Consider the following 21613-nt stretch of genomic DNA (forward strand, 5'->3'; position numbering starts at 1 on the left):
TTTCCAAAAATTTGAATTCTTATAGGGTCAAAGTTTGAGTCTAGACCAGCAAGGAACTCAATAATTCGACCTTTTTCGATTCTCTTTTGTAACTTGGTGGTATCAGCTACGATTCCATGTCACATGACCGGAGGAGATTAAGTTCTTGTCATTGAGCTTTAAGAGCATTATTGTAAACTGACAGAGGTATATTATTATGACGTGTCTCTGTAATTCGACGATTCAAGTCATAGATCTGTGTAGCATCACCACTCACAACATAAATCTGAACAACAACGTCCCACACTTCTTTTGCAGTGGTTGACCCATAAAACTACTCTTGAAATCAAGAGCCATTGAATCCAGTAACAACTCATTACTAGAGCATTTTCTTCCACCCAAGTATCATAGGTACATCCATTACTGGAAATACCTTGCTTCCAGATAAATATCCAAGCTTTTGTTGAATTATGACTCTCATGGTCAAGTTACATGAGATAGTGCAGTGTGTGCATGCACATGATTGTGTAAAGTATAATCTCGATTCGTATATTTGTTTAATATAACAATAGCGTACACTGATTTACGTGTATTGATATTTTCAGGGTATTCGTGTAACTGTGTATAATCAATCTACAAAATAGAGGACTTTCTCCTCTGAGTGGTTTACACTTCCATTCACTCTCTGTTGATTTCCACATGGTATTAGAGCTCAAGAGAGAGATAAGAGAAAAACCATCCAAGTCCTTTAGCTTGATCTACTGTTGCTTCGATCTGCGATCAAGATCCCGAAGTTAGGTCCTGAAGCTGGTTTAAAGAAGCTACAAACTGATGTTCTTGGAGAACTTGTGCTTGTTTATAATTTGGTTTCTCCTTTGAAGTTTGTCTTTGTTGTTTTGTTAAAAGTAGATCTATGGCTAGTACTTTTGATAACAGTAGTTCTTCTAACTCTAGCATCTCTAGAATTTCTTACAGTGATAGTATGAATGTCAAGATGACATCTTGTAAGTTGGATGATACCAACTACCTTGTTTGGTTCACTGGGTGAAACTTTACATCACTGGTAGAGGGAAGATTGGGCATTTAACTAGCAGCAAAGCATGTCCAGCAACCGTAACTTGGGTGGAAAAAAATGTCTTAATAATGAGTTGTTACTAGATTCAATGACTCTTGACTTCAAGAGTAGTTTTATGGGTTATCCACGACAAAAGAAGTGTGGAACGTTGTTTCTCAGATTTATGCGGTGAGTGGTGATGCTACACAAATCTATGATTTGAATCGTCGAGTTATTAGAGACACATAGACTCGGTCTACTATAATTCCCTTCAAAAGAACTTGATTTCCTCCAACTGTATGACATGGAGTGTGTAGCTGACAGCATCAAGTTGCAGAAGAGAATTTGAAAATGGTCGAATCATTGAGTTCCTTACTGGTCTAGACTCTTGTGACCCATCAAAATTCAAATATTGTGAAAGGATCCATTGCCGACTCTTAGAAGAGTTTATGGAACTGTGAAGTCTGAAGAACTTCGCAGAGGTGCTATGACATCTCCTCTATCTCAAGAAAGTATTGAAGATTGTTACCACCTCTACTCATACTCCAACAATCACACCAGAAAACACCAAAAAGGCTGACAAGAAAAACTTGTTATAGTGTGACTATTGTAACAAGATAAGACATGCCAGGGAGACTGTCATGTGCCTTCTCAGTATGGGTTTCCTTAGACTACTTACTGGGTGCCCCCTTTAATTGTTAGTCTTCCTAAATAACGATCTCTTGTAGTTGATCATTGGCTAGGGGCGGCCCCAATATGAGCGGGACAAGTGTACGGTCCTTATTCATCACTAGCTTAGGGTTTCTCTTTCCCTCTGTTTTTATTTAAGTTGTAAAAACATTCCATTTTGGGGATAAGTTGATTTTAATGAAGTATTAGTAGCTGCTACGGCAGAGGTTACCTGAAATTCCGTCCAATTACGATCAATTCCATCTTGATTTGTACTAGCACAATATAATTGGCATCAGACCCGTTCTTTCCTTCTTCAATCATGGTGGTTCCTACTTGCAAATAATTACACAATACCAACAACACATAACAATCGTTCTTTCCTTCTTCAATCATGGTGGTTCCTACTTGCAAAGAATTACACGATACCAACAACACATAGCAATCGGAGCTTGATTCATTACATTTAAAGGTAAACAATATCGTCTTACAAATTACATCGACGTCTATAAAAGAAGATTTGCAGTCACTCAAGGGAGAAATACAGAAAGCGTTTTAAGCTCAACTGGAGAAATTTTTTTCTACTCAATATCTAAATAATAGAGATGCTAATGAGACTCATGGGTCTAATTCTGGCGCTAATCACATGGGCGAAACTCCGTCTACTATGAATTCCGGCGGAAGAGATTTTCTGTCACAACTGCGTATGCCGAAACTCGATTTTCCTCGTTTTGACGGGGATAATCCAAGAAGCTGGTTAATTATTTTTAGATGAATAATCTTCCAGACCACACCAAAACCAGGATGACATCTATACATCTTGATGGGAAAGCATCTAAATGGTATGACAACTTCTGCCTCAATCAAACTCATATTTCTTGGAAGTGCTTTTGTGAGAATGTTTGTGCTCGTTTTGAGAACCCTATGATAACATTGTGGGATTATTCGATAAGTTGGCTCAATTGACTACTGTTGATGCTTATTTTGAAGAATTTGAGTATTTGAAAGTCTTGTTGTTGAGTGTTCATCCACATTTTCCTGAGTCATACTTCATTGCTAGTTTTATTGGTGGCTTGAAAGAAGAACTCAGAAGATCAGTGCCTATGTTTGATCCTAAAAAACATTGTTACATGCCTTTTCACTTGCTAGAATGCAAGAACAAACTATCAACCTATAACAGAGGGTAACCAAACCACCAACCAAATTTTTTCACTCCCAATTCTTCCACCACCAAACCATTTCATTCCACTACATTCACTCTCAAGCCTAGTGATGTTCCATCTACCTCTCTTACTCCCCAATCAGCTCCCAAAACTAGTACTCCCATACCACTAAAAAGGCTTACACATGAGGAAGTACAGACCAGAAAAGCTAAAGGACTGTGCTTTAATTGTGATTGCTGTTACAGAAGGGGCCACATCTGCAAAAAGCAATATCTATGTGTCTTGATTGGTGAAGAGTCTGCAGACAGTTCTGAGCCAGAGGAGGAATTAATGATGGATACGGAGGAAGCACCTGCTGAAGAGAGCGATATGAAGATCTCATTGCATGCTTTAACAGGTACTATATCTGCTGATACTATCAGAATACCAGGCTCCAATAACAAGAAGGCCATCTCCATCCTCATAGATACTGGGAGTACTAACAGCTTCATCGACAGACAGTGCTCTGGCCATGCATTGACAATGCTCTAGCCATCTCTATCCTCATAGATACTGGGAGTACTAACAGCTTCATTGACAGTGCTCTAGCCCTGTGACACATATTGCTAGTTTACTAGTTACTGTGGCCAATAGTGACAAGACTGTCAACTTAGGTATATGCTCTCAACTTAATTGTTCAATGCAAGGGCACAATTTTTGTGGAGATTTGAGACTACTTCCCCTAGGTGGATGTGACATTTTATTAGGTGCTGACTTGTTGAGAAACTTGGAAGATGTCATGTTCAACTTATCCAAGTTATGCATCAAATTTAAATACAAGGGTAAGAAGATTACCCTCAATAGAGCTCAACCAAAACCACCACTTAGCATGATGATTAAAACAACAGTAAAGAATTTTTTCCAAAAGAACACTCATGGACTGGTGGGTCAACTATTCTCCATTTCTCCTACACCTACACACTCAATAACACAACCTCAAATCTCTTCCTTACTCAACCAATACCCTGATGTTTTCTGCGATCCAAAACAACTATCTCCTTAAAGATACTTGGACCACAAAATCCCACTCCAACCTAACTCTACACCAGTAAATCTCAGGCCCTACAAGTTCCCTTATATACAGAAAAAAGTTGCTGAGAATCTGGTTAAAGAAATGCTCCAAGATGGTATCATCCAACCAAACCACAGACCCTTTGCTTCTCCAATTTTGCTTGTCAAGAAAAAGGATAACTCTTGGAGATTTTGTGTTGATTAAAGGAAATTAAACAGCCTCACCATCAAAGACAAATTTCCTATTTCTATCATTGATGGGCTCCTAGATGAACTACATGGTTCCAAGCTTTTTACTAAGATAGATTTAAAATCAGGTTACCATCAGATCAGAGTATACCCTCCTGACATCCATAAAACAACCTTCAGAACCTATCATGGACATTTTGAATTTCAGGTTATGCCATTTGGCCTAACCAATGCTCCTGCTACATTTCAAGCTCTCATGAATAGTATCTTTCAAGATCATCTCAGGAAGTTCATCCTTGTATTCTTTGATGACATTTTGATCTATATCCCTACCTTAGAAGCTCACTTACTTCACTTACAAACCACTTTACAGATACTCAGAAACATGAATTATCTGCCAACTTCTATAAATGTTTCTTTGGGCAACCTGAGATAGAGTATTTGGGTCATATTATTACAGGCAATGGAGTCATGGCAGACCTTGCAAAAATATCAACAATGGTGGACTGGCCCACACCTACAAACATTAAAGGGGTGAGAGGGTTTTTGTACCTCACAGGGTACTATAGAAAGTTTGTGAAAGATTATGGCATTCTCAGTAGACCATTAACTGACTTACCGAAGAAAGATTCATTCCACTGGTCTGATGCTGCAACTATTGCCTTCAATGCTCTCAAGACAGCCATGACAACTACTCCTATGTTAGCCTTACCTAATTTCAGTAAACAGTTTACTGTAGAAACTGATGCTTGTGACTCAGGGATTGGAGCTGTGTTAATGCAAGAGAATAAACCAATTATTTTCTACAACAAACCTTTGGGCCCAGGAGATGCTGCCTTATCCACTTATGAGAAGGAACTTTTGGCAATTGTGCAAGTTGTCACTAGAAGGAAGCAATACTTACAAGGTCAACACTTCATTATACAAACGGATCATCAAAGTATACATCACTTATTGACGCAGAAGATTTCTACTGTTTTACAGCAAAAGTGTCTCATGAAGCTTCTTGGTTTTGACTATGAAATTAAATACAAAAAGGGCTCAGAAAACAAGGTGGCAGATGCACATTCTGGAAGGCCTCATGAACCTGCACAATGCACCTCCATCACATTATCACAACCTGCATGGACTCAAGATATTATTGATAGTTATACTTCAGACCCAAAAGTGTAACATCTTATATCTCAGCTTCTTATCACACCAGATACTCCTACTAAGTACTCTTACACTAATGACCCTATCACACCAGATACTCCTACTAAGTACTCTTACACTAATGGCATTTTGAGATACAAAGGCAGATTGTATGTGGGTATGTCAGCTAACACCAAAACAAAAATTTTGGAATCTCTTCACTCATCAGCTGTTGGGGGTCATTCAGGTATACATGTAGCATACAATAGAGCTAAAGCTTATTTCTTCTGGCCTGCAATGAAGAAATATATATTGTTATATGTCTCCATCTGTGATGTCTGTCAAAAAAACAAAGTGGAGCACAATTTTCCAGCCGGGCTACTTCAACGTTTACCCATTCCAGATCATGCTTGGCAGCGTATCTCCATGGACTTCATTGAAGGTCTACCAATGAATGAGAGAAAGTCTGTAATTCCGGTTGTTTTAGATAGGCTAACCAAGTACAGCCACTTCATTGGTCTTCATCACCCATGTACAACTTCTGTGGAAAGAGAGTTCATTACCAATGTGTTTAAACTCCATGGGTTACCTGCTTCAATTACTCTGGACATAGATAATATCTTCACAAGTCACTTTTGGAAAGATCTGTTCAAAGCACTTGGTACTCAACTGAACTTAAGCACTGCCTACCACCCACAAACTGATGGCCAGACTGAGAGCGTCAGTTCTTGTTTAGAAAACTACTTGAGGTGCATGTGCAGTCACCAACCAAAAAAATGGCACCCGTGGATTCTATTGGAAGAATGGTGGTATAACACCAATTATCACACAAGCTTGAAGACGAGTCCATTCCAAGCTCTCTATGGGTACATTCCTTCCCACCTGGCTTTTCCATCTTCTGCCACTACTTCAGTTACTGAGGTTGAGGAGTACATGAGACAGAGGGATGCTATTCTTACTATCTTAAAAGATAACCTTCATCATGCCCAAGAAAGAATGAAATTTTTTGCTGACCAAAAGAGGACTGATAGGGTGTTTGAGATGGGAGACAAAGTTTACTTGAAGCTGCAGCCATACAGACAAGCTTCTGTAGCTCTAAGAAGAAATTTCAAGCTAGCAGCAAAGTTTTATGGGCCATTCACCATTCTGCAGAAGATAGGAGTTGTTGCATACAAGTTGGATTTACCTCCAAAGGCTAAAATTCACCCAATTTTCCATGTATCCCAACTGAAAAAGCAGATTGGTACCTCCATTACTCCTTCTCCACACTACCAACCTTGGATACAAATGGTCAAATTTTGGTCATTCCTGCAGCTGCTTTGGATTCCAGAATTATCACCAGAAGGGGAAGTTTATGTGCCTCAACTTCTGATTAAGTGGGCTAATGCCTCTGCAGAGGATGCCACATTGGAAGATACCAAGCATATATCACATCATTTTCCTAAATTTCATCCTTGAGGAAAAGGATGTCCTGATGGGGAGGGTATTTTCATGTGCCTTCTCAGTATGGGTTGCCTTAGACTGTTTACTGGGTTCCCCCTTTAATTGTTAGTCTGCCTAAATAACGATCTCTTGCAGTTGATCATTAGCTAGTGGCGGCCTCAATGAGAGTGGGACAGGTGTACGGTCCTTATTCATCATTAGCTTAGGGTTTCTCTTTCCTTCTGTTTTCATTTAAGTTGTAAGAACATTCCATTTTAGGGATAATTTGATTTTAATGAAGTATTAGTAAATGCTACAACAGAGGTTACCTGAAATTCTGTCCAATTTCGATCAATCCCATCTTGATTTGTACTAGCACAGTACAAAGACATGCTTCAAGCTCAATGGGTGTCCATAATGGCAGCGGCAGTGTTGGAGGAAGAAGAGGAGGCCACAATGGTGGCTCAGGAGCATACCACACAACTGATGAGGAGGAGTTTCCATCTACGTTAACCGATGATTCTTCTCGACCATCTCAAGATCAAATGGAGCAAATGATAAAAGAGTACGCTCAAATGTTTTATTCCAAGGAGAATTTAGTTGGATCTACTTATATGGATCGACCAGGTAAAAAAGACACCTTTGGTAATGCAACTAGATCTACATATGGTAAACTTAAGGATCCTTGGATTGTCGATAATGGAGCAACTGGTCACATGTTTACCATAACATGTTTTCCACTTACAATCCCAACTCCAGTAAACCTTGTATCTTGACTGTTGATGGGTCTCAAAATATTGTTTCTGGTGAAGGGAACATTCCAATAATTAGCTCCATGTCCCTTTCTATGGTGTTATATGTCTCGCATCTCTCTTGCAGTATCCTCTCAATTAGTCAGATAACTAAAGTATTAAAGTGCTTCGTCACCTTCTTTAATACACATTGTGTTTTTCAGGAAAGCACAGGGAAGGCCATTGGTTATAGTAAGGAGGGGGGGGGGGGGGGGGGGGGGTCTTTACTAGAACAAGAAAGTCGTACAAGAGCCTACAAATCAACTATTGGATCCAGTTCTGAATAGCAAGTCTGGCTAAACGATTAAGACATTCTTCTTTTGAGTATTTACAAAGATTGTTCCCTAAGTTGTTTTCAAAATTTGATACAAATTTCATTTTAAAGCATGTGAGCTAGCTAAACATCACTGTGTCCCTCATTCTTTAAGCATGAATAAAAGTTTATCTCCTTTGGCTATTGTACATAGTGATGTCTGGGGTCCTTCACGTGTCACTATTGATTATTGTTTTTGTTGTTTGTTACTTTTATAAATGATTATTCATGAGTCTCTTGGGTTTACTTATTGAAAGATAAGAGAGATGTCCATGTTTCCTTCAAAAACTTTCATACATTTGTTCTTACCCGGTTTGACAGAAAAATTCAAGTGTTAAGATCTGATAAGGGTGGTGAGTATCTAAAGCAAGGTCTTTCCTCTTACCTCTTGGAACATGGGGTTGTCCACCAAACCTCTTGTATTGATGCCCCTTAGAAAAATGGAGTTGCTGAGAGAGAAAATCACCATCTACTGGAAGTCACTAAGTGCTTGCTTTTCCAGATGAATGTGCCAAAAAAGTATTGGGGGTGATGCTGTTCTTACTGCAATACAGCTGATTAACAAGATACCTTCTCGGGTTCTGAATTTTCAGACACCTAATGATGTTTTAGTTAATCAGTTTTCTCGGATTCTGAATTTTCAAACACCTAATGATGTTCTATCTCTTAGCCTTTCACGTCAACCTCAGGGTCCCGCTCCAATTAAAATCTTTGGGTGTATTTGTTATGTTGATGTCCATAAAGAATAGGAGTAAATTGGATCCAATAGCTCTCAAGTGTGTTTTATTGGGATATTCAACTACTCAGAAAGGCTGCAGGTGTTGTCATCCTCCTACATGAAAGATTTATGAATCTATGGATGTAACCTTTTGTGAAGATCAAGCCTACTTCTCAGGGCATCAAGAGGCTTCTCTTCAGAGAAATCATGGTACATATTGTGAAGACCAGCCTTGGTTTGATATTCCTAGTTTAGTACCTAAGGAAAGTGATACTCTTCAACCTCGGGTTTTTCCACAACTTCATATTTACAAATGAAGAGACAAGGCCCTTCAGGTAGCGGAACTAGAACCTCTTTCAATTCCGGCTGAGACAACCATAAACGCTAATGAAAATGATATTTCAGCTGAGGAGTCTACAAATGCTATAGATGTACATTCAATTGAGGAGTACACAAATGTTGTGGAAGATAGGTATCTCACTCGTACACGTAAACCTCCAACTTGATATGGATATTCTACTGATCACTCAATATCTAATTTTGTATTTTCTCACCGTCTGTCACCCTCTTATGTTGTTTATGCAAACAAATTATCATCTGTACAATTCCTACAAAGGTTGAAGATGCTCTTGCGGATCCAAAGTGGAAGGAGACTCTAATGGAAAAAAGAAGCTCTAAAAAGGAATTGCACATGAGACGAGGTCGAGCTACCAGAAGCAAAGAAAAATGTTGGTTACAAGTGGGTGCTCACTGTTAAGTATAAGTCTGATGGGACTATTGAAAGATACAAAGCAAGATTAGTAGTCGATGTCTATACTCAGACTTATGGAATTGTCAATCAAGAAACCTTTACTCTTGTTGCTAAGATGAACACAGTTCGTGTCTTATTATCTTTGGCAGCAAACAAGGATCAGGCACTTCAACAGTTCGATGTGAAGAATGCGTTTCTTAATGGTGACTGGAAAAGGAAAGTATACATAGGCATTCCTCCTGGATTTCAAACAACCCCTACTAAAGGAAAAGTGTGAAAGTTGAAGAAATCGTTATATGGTTTAAAGCAGTCTCCAAAGACATGGTTTGGCAGATTCTCCCAAAATATGTTGAAATATGGATTTAGTCAAAGCAGGCAGATCATACCTTGTTTCTCAAGCGTTCACGGAATGAAAAATCACCATGCTTATTGTCTATGTGGACGCCAGATGATGATGTGGAAAAAATGGGGAAGGTAAAATCTTGTTTGGTCAAAGAATTTGAGATAAATGACCTATGAGAGGTGTTTTGTACTTCCTAGGAATTGAAGGGGCAAGATCAAAAAAAGAGTATCTATATCTCCCAAAGGAAATATGTTCTAGATTTTCGAGCTGAGACAGGGATGATGGGTTGCAGACCAATTGACACACCAATTGAACCAAATCAGAAGCTGGGAGAAGACATTGGCGACATTCCGGTGGACAAAGAAAGGTATCAACGGTCATTGTTTAAACTAATTTACCTGTCTCTCACTTGCCCCGATATTGCATACTCTGTGACCGCTATAAGCCAATGCATGTTCCACGAAAGACACATGGATTCAATGTATCGAATATTTTGCTGCCTAAAGTCTGCACCAGCAAAAGGGTTGTTATTTTCTCAGAATAACCACATGGAGGTTGGGGCATACATTGATGCAGATTGGGCAGGCTCCGTGATTAATCGTAGATCTACCCCTTGTTGTTCTTTTGTGAGAAAACCTTAAAAAATTGGCGCAACAAGAAGCAATCAGTTGTAGCTAGATCTAGAGCAGAAGTAGAGTTTAGCGCTATGGCTCATGAAATCTGTGAGTTATTATGGTTAAAAATATTGCTGACGGGGATTGGATTCAGTCTTAAACGCCCTATGAAGTTGCATTACGACAACAAGGCTGCCATTAGCATGCAGTGATCACAATCCAATCCAACATGATAGAACCAAAAATGTGGAAGTTTATGGACATTTCATTAAAGAGAAATTGAATGAAGGAGTCATCAGCACTCCCTTTGTAAGAATCGAAAATCAGATTTGAGACATATTGACAAATGGAGTTCCAAGTTGATCATTCAACTCTTTCCTCGACAAGCTTGGTATGTTGGATATCTATGCACCCCCTTGAGGGGGAGTGTTAACTTATGAGTCTCATAGTCAGGTTACATGAGATAGTGCAGTGTGTGTGCAGGATTGTGTAAAGTATAATTTGGGTTCATATATTTGTTTAATATAAAAATAGCGCACAGTGATTTGTGAACAGTGTTTAGATATTTTCAAGAGTGTCTTTGTAATTGTGCATAATCAATCTATAAGATAGAGGACCTTCTCCTCCGAGTGGTTTACGTTCTTCCATTCACTCTCTCTTGATTTCCACAACTTCCCTTTACCAGTGATGTAAAGTTTCACACAATGAGACCAAACAAGATAGTTTTTATCATCCAACTTATAAGATATCATCTTGACATTCATATTATCATTATGAGAAAAGTTTAGAGACGATGAACTCCTAAAACGAGAAGAACTACTATCCTTGGAAGTATTAGACATAGATCTACTTTTAACTCAACACAAAAGACAAACTTGGAAGGAGAAACCAACTTACAGACAGCCACATGATCTTCAAGAACAGTTCACAGCTTCTTCAAGATCAGTTTAACGATCTAACTTACAAATTTGAATCTCAGATTTAAGTTACAGTAGATCTAAGTTGTGTTTTCTATTCTCTCTTGCTCTGACACCATGTAGAAAGAGAGTGAATGGAAGAGTGTAATTTGTAGAAGCTCCCTTGTTATACACTTATATGACAGTTACAAATATACCCTTATTATGTAAAACATCTAGGCTTACTGTTCACTATTCCTACACGCACTGTCATATGTACATCGACTATGAAACTCATACCAACATAATCTAAAATAACCTCGTTAGTTACAATTAACAGTGTAACGCCACTCAAAATCACCCATTACTGAAGTGCTATTTGTCCACGGTGGATAATTTAGCGATGCTGGTTACTGACAAGTCAGACATCAATTATTTTATTAGCTCGAACATGAAGTACTCTAACAAGCTGGCACTAGATAATGGGGAGTTAATCATGGTTAGTGGTCATAATGAATCTGACAAAGTGCGTACGTGGATAAGTCAATTTAAAATCGAAATGAAGGGATTCTCCATTCCAACTGTTTCGAGCAAACTAATTGTATTGAGAATAAAGTGCCCAAGTGGTATTCTAATTCGGCAACACGGTTGTATTCGTAAACAGATCATTATGAATATGTGATATTGATGTCGGTGGTGAACATGGTAACTGTGTTGGTCAGGCTGTGCCAATAAGGGTATAAACCGTGAAATCATGTGGTAGTAGTGCATTGTTGAAATGGTGATCTTCAGTTAATAGGGTTATGCATTCACCATGAAGTTGTGTCATTAATAAAGCATTCTCATAGTAACCATTATTTTTTTATCTTAAGAAACTTCAGTTTGTCTTTCCTATGTTCTCTAAATCCTTTACCAATTCAATATGACCATAGAAGTGACAGAAATGACAATTTATGGCTCTTGGTAATGGATAACAGATTTATACAATTTCCAAATGCCTCAGTTAACTACAGTCTAAACACTTAGTTTTATTTTGACTTGTGTCTTTCTGTTTTGATATTGAAGGAGAAATTCATCAGATGACAATTCATTGGTAACATGCTGATACAAGGCTCAACTCTTTTTAGAGGTTCTTATTTTCAATTAGTATGTGTTTATTCTCAATTTGAATCAAGCCTCATGTATAAATGCCTTTATAAACAAATATAGCATATATATTTGACAGACTAACTTTCCAATAAGCTGAGGGGAAAAGAAGGCTTTGTTTGACATAAAGTTGAACATCATTTTCTGAAGTAATGAATCACATTACTTACCAAATAATAGTGATGGATCAAACAACAGAAGCACTGGCTTTTGTTGGAGCATGGCGTGCCACAAACAATTCAACTAGCGGGTTCACAAGTTGTGGCGCCTCATCCTTGAACATAACCACATTCGAGTTAAATCTTAGTGAATGACAAATATACTAGTGTCGAAGTGATATGATAGAGGGAAAGAAAGAAAGAAAACCTGCGGACAGTGCCCCACATCTGAAAGGACAACAAAATCTTCTACGGTGTCAAAATCTCCATATGCTCTCCCAAGATCGATGGGTTCCCATGGATCCTTATCACCCCAACCCACCAAAACAGGGCACTGGAAGGAATAACAGTGAAAATTGTGTTAACAGAATAAAATGAACGGATTTGTACAAGGTAATTGCAATATCAGGTTGGAGTCTGACCTTCACTTGAGGGAGTAATTCCTCAGGTAGAGGACCATCAGAGTAGCAAATGAACTCAAGAAATACATCAACAGCACCAGGTTCCAAACCCGGAAGCAGGATCTTTTCAACTAATTCATCTGTTACTTGTGAGGTATCGTGATAGCACTGAGAAAATTGCAGTTCAAAATAAATAAAATCAAGACTACTTTTAATAATAACATTAGAATTTATTTAAAAAAACACAGTTTACATTATAATGATAGCAATAGCAATTTACTTGGACAAGTATGGCTAGTATTATATTGGGAACACAGTTTAACTGACGTTTGAGTTCTTTATTGTTGACAATCAACTAACTTAATGGGCGTATTTAAAAAACAATTCATACTCTGTCTTGCTTTTGTGAGATGGTCAAGTTAAAAAGAGATCACTACAATAAAGAATATAAGTATGAACTACGAAGCATCCAATTGAAATGAAGATTGTTATAAAATGGTCGACAGAAACAAATATAGAGGAAAAATAAATTTATTTTCAAAAGTCTCTATGAGTCGCATATTTAAGCTCCAGCGCAGACACTAAACATTACGGGAATAGAAATTCAAAGTTTGAATAGGATTTACCTGGCAAAGAATATTTTTGACCGATTGCGGTGTTGCAACAGCTTCGAAGAAGAATTTCCCTACAGAAGTATTTCTGTCATAAAAGGATAATTTGTTAGCCACTAAAAGAAAACACATCGATTTTTGACAAATACGGGACCATCCTAACAAGTTTACCTTAACAAATTCTGAAATGATCTGATAAAAGGTCTACCAAACCAAGGTTGTTTCTTAATGTGAAGCAGCCTCAGGGAAATATTCAGAAGGACAATTCCCTTACAGATCTGAGGTTCCATGACTGCAGCCTGAAGACCAACAAGACCTACACAAGCAACCTATATTGATGATCCTTACTTATTAATCTGAAAACTCCAAAAATGAGGCTCATATCCTGAATTGGTTGTTATTTATAGTTGTATCAAAATGTAAAGAAAAAACTGAGCGGATAACCAAAAGAAAAACAAATTTGTGTTAATTTACATGAATATTTCCCTTGGTGTCAAGAGAGTGAGCTGCATAAATACAACTATATTTCAGAAATCATATAAGGGCTACTAATATATTGAGTTTACATTGAAGTTCCTTCTATTTATTACCAGTAACATATATAGAAATATAAATGACATGACCAATCAGTGGTAACTGATTCCGATTAACTACATTAAAATAGCAGTACATAACAGAAGGGGATCAGTACAAAAATTGATCCCTATTTCAGTCAGTAGTGATTGCTCCAAAGAACATAAAAGTCAATGTAATGCATTGTTTCTTTGGTCTTTTGCATCCAAAGAGCAGAAATGGTTAATGAAGATGCACAAAAACAAATGACAAGAGAACATATCTCATATGGGATTTAGAATTCAGCATAGGTGGGTCACCTCCGATTGAGTTGCATATGAAGAATGATTCATCTTTAATCACATCAGTGCAAAATTCATTTATCTGAGTAGCCCAAGTTTCAAATGTGTAAAAGGACTTGTCCCCGAATTCACGCGGATTAGGTTTGTCAGAGTAACCATAACCAATAAGATCAATTGCGTATACCCTATGCGACTTTGCAAGGACTGGGATATTTTTCCTCCAATGGTCACTGTTAACAAGAATCATATAATATTTGTGTCAGAAACTACTTGTCAAGAAATGGGAAAGATAGATTATGGATGCCAGCAATTGAAATACCATGAACATGCTCCACAACTTGGGAGCATTCAGAACCTTGATATTTGACTTGAAAACCTAGCCCTAACTTTATATATGCTTGAAAAAGCATCATAAAGATATGAAATCATTTATTGTTTTTCACTGTTTCGCAATGGAAATGCACATGCATGTGCCTGAATATATCCTTGACCATTCAATGCACCGCGATCAAATAACATTGAAACAAGGATGACTGGTGACATAGATACATACGGAGTAAAACTGCAAAATTTGAAGCAAGATAAACTTTATACAAAACCTGTTTGCTCCAAATCCATGAATTAGAACCAATGCTGGTCCAGTGTTTCCTGAAACCTGATAGCGAATAGAATAATCCCACCAATTCCAAGTGCTGCATTTAACATGCACCGTTCAATTTCTAGATAAATACTAAATTAGCGAAAAAACCAAGAAATCTAAAAGGAGATTTACCAGCTCTGTACTTGAACATCAGAGTTCGCCGTTGTTGTCTTATCTTCTTCAATAGGATCAATTGAAGAAGAAGCATTTAAACTCAGATGACATCGATGTGATTGACTGAGATAAAACCTAGGTTTTGGGTGTGAGCTTATGAATTTATATGGAGTATGTATATTTCTGAAAGAAATTGATGAAAAAATCTTATCATGATTTAGTCGAGGGTTTGAAGAAGAAATGGGGAACTCAAATGAAAAGAAATGAGGAGAACTGGTGCTCGTCATTTCTGAGATAAGTAACAGAGAAGAAGAATAAGTTGCATGTTCACATGGGAGGGAGATTGCAGCTGTGGAGCAAGAGAAATTAGAAAGCTCAAGGGTAAGCTAGAAAAGATCTTGTCATTCGATCCTGTTTCATCCACGTGTTTAGTAATTAGGATGAGGTTTTCTTGACCTTCGTTAAGTAAAGTAAACAAGTCATTGAAGTCAATTTGACCATTAAAAAAGAACTCAGACGGCACTCAGAAAGTAATTTCGATTTTCGACAACAGAGATGGAATGCCGGCCATGTTTCTTCATTTTCGTTGAAAATTATGAGTGTTTACTTCTCATGTTTTTGTCTAGTCCGCAACTAATCCCCGACTTGCAGAACATCCATATGACATGACTTCAATCTTTTTCTTGGAAGGAACATAAAAAGGCCGTTTTTAGGCATACAAAATAATAGCCCCTTTTTATGTGACCTTATAAGGGATATCCTATGGGTAATTCAATTACCTATATACCCTTAATACAAAAATCTAAAATCATTTTCCCTTAACATCTCTTCTTCTTCCTCCTCTAGCCGAACTCTTCCCCTTCCGCGAAAAAAAAATTCATCACCGTGATTAATTGTCGATTCGTAAAAGTTTGATCGTCGATTAAAACTCAACTACATAATGATTCGTACAAAGAAAAGCATGGACTAGGCAAACCAAATCATCTTCTAATCCATCAATTGAAGAAGAAGAACCAATTGAAAATGAAGGTGTAGAAACTGAAAATCAACCACATGAACCAGAAATTGAACAAACTGCATCTCCAACTCCGGAAATGAGGATAAGAAAGTAAGTTTTACAAATCCAATTTCCTATTTGATGTTTTTCATCGATTAAATGACAGTTACGGTGTTGGGTTCGGCTCAAAATTGAGTTGCGTTTTTAGCCGAACTGTCCTTCACAAAAGCTTCATGTAAGTGTATATGAACAGTCCGGCATGAAATTTCAAGCCGAACCTAGTCACAGATATAGATGCATAGGGGTTCGGCGTATTCGAGAATCATAATATGTGCTGAACCTAGCACATTTAAGAGGTTCGGCTATTACGATATTCACATTATGTGCCGAACCAATACAAAATTCTTACCCCAACAATTATCAGGAATATAAATGATCAGGTTCGGCTTACATAATACTTATGTAAATAGCCGAACCATGTACTACCAAAAGGTTTGGCACTTACGATTTTCTCAATATAAGCCGAACCTCACATAATTTTTCTTCCTAGTCATACAAGATTAGGTTCGGCTCATTATGACATTTTTAAACAAGCCGAACTAGGGCTACAAAGTGGGTTCGGGTCATAATAATAACACTTTCAGCTTGCCGAATTGTTCATTGGTTGTCAATATCCAGGTGGGTTCGGCTGATATATTAAGCCGAACATATTCCAGACTCGCCGAACCTTAGTGAAAAAACACAATTTTTATGATTTTAAGCTACAAAAGTGAGATTAAACATAAGATAGAAGTGTACCCTCCTCATCCATTGAATCAAATACAAGTTTTTTTTCTCATTTTCCCCTTCTCCTTCTCCAAAAAATCTAACTTTTTTTCCTTACTCAAAAATTTTCATCTACACAAATTTATAACTAGATAATCTTAAAACTAATCACTAATTATTAATCACTAATCATAATTATTTTGACTAATCATTAGTATTAACACTAATCCTAAAAGGGCAAATTTGTCATTAACAAAAATATTTGGTTAAGGGGCTTCTGATTTTGCTATTTACAACCCTTTTTTGTCTTTATTCAGTATGCCCTGAAAATTTTACGTATGCCTAGAAACAGCCTTCCAACGTAAATCAACCACAAAACTCCAATTCGCAACCAAACAAACACAAACACAAGAAATAATCGTAGCAACTTATGATACTTTTAAAAATACCCTTTTCCACAAACACCATATAGTTAACGTTTCCCAGAGACACTGTTACAAACCAATAAAATGAGTGCTAACATGAAGATTTCATATTTTCTCTTCACACTCATCATCTTTCTGTTCTTCTCTCAATCAATCTCAAGTGTTCATTGTCAAATAAACGTATGGCCTAAACCACGTGTATTCTCATGGCCGTACCCTCAAGCAAATTTTGTATCTCCTTTGTTCAGAATTATCAGTCCAGATCACAAATATCTCTCCGTTGCTGTCCAGCGTTACCTCACCTTAATCATGTCCGAACGTTACAATCCAATCATCGCACCGGCAGTTAACATCACAGCCTCATCCCCATCTCTAGAGATCCTAACGATAAGTGTAACCGATCTCAATATCCCATTACAGCACGGTGTAGATGAATCATACAGCTTAACCATCCCCACCATAGGCTCAGCAAATCTCACAGCAGTCACTGTATGGGGTGCGATGAGAGGATTAGAAACATTTTCCCAACTTGTTTGGGGTTACCCGTTACTAGTTGGAACTGGTTTGTACATTTCTGATTGGCCGATTTTTGGTCATAGAGGTGTGATGCTAGATACATCTAGAAACTACTATGGAGTTAATGATATTATACGGACTATTGGAGCTATGAGTGCCAACAAGCTCAACGTGTTTCATTGGCATATAACTGATTCCCATTCTTTTCCTTTAGTTCTGCCTTCGGAGCCAGAACTGGGTCGAAAAGGATCGCATGGACCTGAAATGCAGTATTCTGCAGATGACGTACAAAAGATAGTAGAGATTGGATTTCAGAGTGGTGTACGAGTTTTACCCGAAATTGACATGCCTGGTAAGTGATCAATCCCTCTCTACCTGTACAACAGAAGTCTACCATTCAGTTGTGTTCTTGGTTTAATTCATTTTAATCGTTGTGATATTACAACAATTGCAGGACATACCGGATCATGGGCTGAGGCGTACCCAGAGATTGTCACATGTGCAAATATGTTCTGGCTACCACCAGGATCTGCATGGGAAGATCGTCTCGCATCTGAACCAGGAACTGGCCATCTCAATCCGCTTCACCCGAAAACTTACGAAGTCGTTCACAATGTCTTAAAAGACATTGCACCTCTTTTCCCTGAAGGCTTCTATCATGCAGGAGCCGATGAAATAATCAGTGGCTGCTGGAAAGCGGAACCGATGGTCCAAATATTTTTATCAAATGGTGGAACTCTTAGTCAACTCTTAGAGATCTTCATCAACTCAACTCTGCCTTACATTACCTCTCTTGACCATACGGATGTTGTTATTGGGAAGATGTCTTACTTGACCCAACTGTGAACGTGGATCCATCATTTCTTCCCAAAGAGAGAGTAATTTTGCAAACCTGGAACAACGGCCCAAACAACACTATATTTATTGTTTCCGCCGGTTATAGAGCTATTGTTTCATCGTCCGATTTTTATTACTTAGATTGTGGTCATGGTGATTTTCTTGGGAATGATAGTCGATATGATCGTCAAAATGGGGATGATCCGGGAAGCCCGTTCAATTACAACGGTGGAAATGGTGGTTCATGGTGTGGACCATTTAAAACCTGGCAGAGAATATATGATTATGATATAACTTACGGGTTGACCGAGGATAAAGCAAAATTGGTTATTGGCAGTGAAGTTCCGATTTGGTCTGAACAGTCCGACCCCACAGTTTTAGATGCTCGGATTTGGCCAAGGACATCAGCAATGGCTGAGACGCTATGGTCAGGGAATCGAGATGAGACGGGAAGGAAGCGGTATGCAGAAGCGACAAACCGACTGAATGAATGGCGTTATAGAATGGTGGCCAGAGGGATTGGTGCTGAACCAGTTCAACCTCTTTGGTGTATGACCCATCCTGGCATGTGTAACTTGGTTCAGTGAAGATTTTGTTTGCCTCTTTGGTGCTGAACGCTTAAGCTTGCTGTCTAATTTATTGTTGTGTGTGTAAAACAAAAAGAACCTTTTTCTTTTTCTTTTTTGAAAGATCAGTTCATTATTATTGTTAACCTTGAACCTTTCTGGGGTAAGCAAGTCCCATTGCATCATTCGTTATAATTACATTAAGAAAATCCGGGCACGAGTTGTCCCAAACGCAAGTACAAGTACGTATGTTTTCTCCTACCTGTAATTGCTGTTGGGTTGCCAGTTTTGCTAATCCATCTGCGGCTTGATTTATTTCTTTGTATGTGTGTGCAATAGAGAAGGTACCAATGTGCTGTAGATGATATCATATCTCCTATATCATATTTTGAATGATCAATGGTGCTTGGTCGCTGTCCCTTTGCAGTAGAGTCAACAACATTGTGGAGTCTGTCTCAAAGAGGATATGTGTCCATCTTTGGGTAGTCGCCATTCTTGTTGCTAGTAGGAAATCCCACGTTTCTGCCACCATTATCGTAGTTTTTCCAATTGGTGCTGCCATAGCCATTATCACCTTTCCCTCCGAGTTTCTGCAAATCCATCCAGCTCCTGTTGTCTCCGGTGGTTCCCCCTGTTTGCCTTTGCTAGCTCCATCTGTGTTGATCTTCAGCCATTGTGTGGGCGGGGGTTCCCATTTGACCCACATAATATTTGAATTCCTAGTTGTGGCATTGTTTCCTTGTTGTTTCTCGACAATTCCTGTTTTATTGAGTTTGTGATTGTAGGCCCATTTATATTCTTGGCTAAGCAGTATGGCTATTTGGTTTGTTTGTTGCGGTGACCGGGTGTTGTTTTTGTAGACCCGTTCATTTCGAGCTAGCCAAATGTTCCATAATGTGTAGTAGCAGGCAGTGAAGTCATCTTTCCTGTCTGATAACTGCATGAATTCTACAAAGTTACCTGGAACTTTATAAGAATTTTTTGTCATGGAATTGGCCATTCTTCCCTGGTTGTACTGTCTAGAGTTATCCATGTGTGGGTCACCTGATTGTTGCTACGACACCATATTTGGTATCAGGTGTGGTGGTAATATCAAATTTCCACATGGGTTGTTTAGATTGCCTCCAAAGTTTGGGTGTGTGCATACCAGCCTCCAAGTTTGTTTCGCCTTTATACACTCAAATAGGCAGTGTTGTGTTGTTTCCGGACAAAGGTGGCAGATTGGGCAAATATCAGTGGTGGTGACGCGTCTAGTATGAAGGGTTGTAAAGGTCGGAAGACCTCCAAGACTGACTTTCCAGAGGAAAAGTCATATTTTTTGCGGGCATTTAGCTTTTCAGATTTGTTTGTATCCAAATGTATCTAAGGTGTGAGAGTTTGGCTGGTGGGGGTTGGTGGTGGTCTGATTGATTGGTGTTGTTTGAACTTGATAACGACTCTTAGCCGTGTACTGTCCACTTATTGAGTGGGGCCAAACTGGTCGATCTGGAACTGGAGGATTTGGTAAGTGGATACATCTAATCGAGTTTGCTATTTGGGGTGGGACAATTTGATGCACTAGATGTATGTTCCAACTGAAAGAGTGGGGTTCAAACAGGGTACTTACCAATAGGTTTCCTGCTGGTCCTGGTGTTACCGTATTTGCTTGCATGGAAATCCAGTTTTCCTTGATTGTGGTTGTTTGTCCATCCCCAATTTGGATTGCATAGTTCATCTGCACAAAAGAAGCTACCTTATGTGTGTTTTTCCATGTGGGACTAGCCGAATCCGGCGGTTTCAGTGTGTTCGTTAGTATAGATTTCTGTTGCAGGTACTTTTTTTGGTACATTTAGTTGCAGGTTGTCTCTGGCTTTGAATGTATCTGCCACACTCTTTTACCCAGCAATGCAAAGTTATGTTTCCTTGTGTCTCTGATTCCCAGTCCTCCGAGGTTGATTGGTAGATGTAATTTGTCTTTCCCTATCTTGTGCATTTTTCTTTTGTTGTTGTCATGTCCCCAAAATAAATTCCTTGCAATCTTGTCCATTTTTTATGGACATGCGCAGGGAGTAGCTGGGTTTGCATAACATGGTACACCGTGGGTATTAGGGAAGAGTTGATGAGTAGCCATCGTCCTGCCTGGTTGAGACATTTTGCCATCCATCCTTTGGATTTTCTTTCCATGCGTTGTAAAAGTTGTGTAAAGATTGGTGAAGAGTTCCTTCCTTATTTGAACTGCACTCCTAAATATTTAGGAGGGTAGTGAGCTGTTGGAATGTTGAAAGTTGTTCTCAGCCAATCAATCAAACTTTGTTGCAATTTTGGATGATGGATCAGCACTGATTTTTGTGTGTCGATCTTCTGGCCCACTTATGTTGAGTAAGAGTGCATGATGTTGTTGAGATTATCACATGTAGTCTGGTCTGCCTAACAGGTGATGAGAAGGTCATCTGCATACATCAAATGGAGGAGAGGTTTTCTTTTTGTTGAGATGCTTAATCCTTTTAATTTCCCTTGG

The 21613-nt window shown here is 38.5% G+C and overlaps 2 protein-coding genes and 1 pseudogene across 2 annotated transcripts; 1 reads left to right on the forward strand and 2 right to left on the reverse strand.

Moving 5' to 3' along the window:
* Positions 1–12193: 12193 nt before the first annotated feature.
* Positions 12194–15378, reverse strand: LOC113320558 (pheophytinase, chloroplastic-like). The gene is made up of 8 exons (XM_026568466.1): positions 15029–15378; positions 14856–14948; positions 14275–14486; positions 13574–13718; positions 13418–13490; positions 12813–12959; positions 12599–12724; positions 12194–12506 (listed from the first exon to the last, which is right to left on the reverse strand). The coding sequence occupies exons 1-8, from the start codon at positions 15295–15297 to the stop codon at positions 12420–12422; spliced, it is 1152 nt and encodes a 383-aa protein (XP_026424251.1). The 5' UTR covers positions 15298–15378; the 3' UTR covers positions 12194–12419.
* On the forward strand, positions 14480–19137 carry LOC113320557 (annotated as a pseudogene).
* A 355-nt stretch (positions 19138–19492) lies between these two features.
* LOC113324280 lies at positions 19493–20116 on the reverse strand. The gene has a single exon (XM_026572602.1). It carries the CDS (start codon positions 20114–20116, stop codon positions 19493–19495), a length of 624 nt encoding a protein of 207 aa, XP_026428387.1.
* Positions 20117–21613: the final 1497 nt, after the last annotated feature.

The sequence above is a fragment of the Papaver somniferum genome, chromosome 11, assembly GCF_003573695.1.
Source record: "Papaver somniferum cultivar HN1 chromosome 11, ASM357369v1, whole genome shotgun sequence".
Classification (NCBI taxonomy): domain Eukaryota; kingdom Viridiplantae; phylum Streptophyta; class Magnoliopsida; order Ranunculales; family Papaveraceae; genus Papaver; species Papaver somniferum.

Coding starts and splice junctions, on each gene's coding strand:
- LOC113320558 (XM_026568466.1), bottom strand. CDS start 15,297: ATGACGAGCACCAGTTCTCCTCATTTCTTTTCATTTGAGTTCCCCATT. Junction 14,949..15,028: donor GATGTTCAAGTACAGAGCTG/GTAAATCTCCTT, acceptor TGTTAAATGCAG/CACTTGGAATTGGTGGGATT. Junction 12,725..12,812: donor AATTACTCCCTCAAGTGAAG/GTCAGACTCCAA, acceptor TATTCCTTCCAG/TGCCCTGTTTTGGTGGGTTG.
- LOC113324280 (XM_026572602.1), bottom strand. CDS start 20,116: ATGGCCAATTCCATGACAAAAAATTCTTATAAAGTTCCAGGTAACTTT.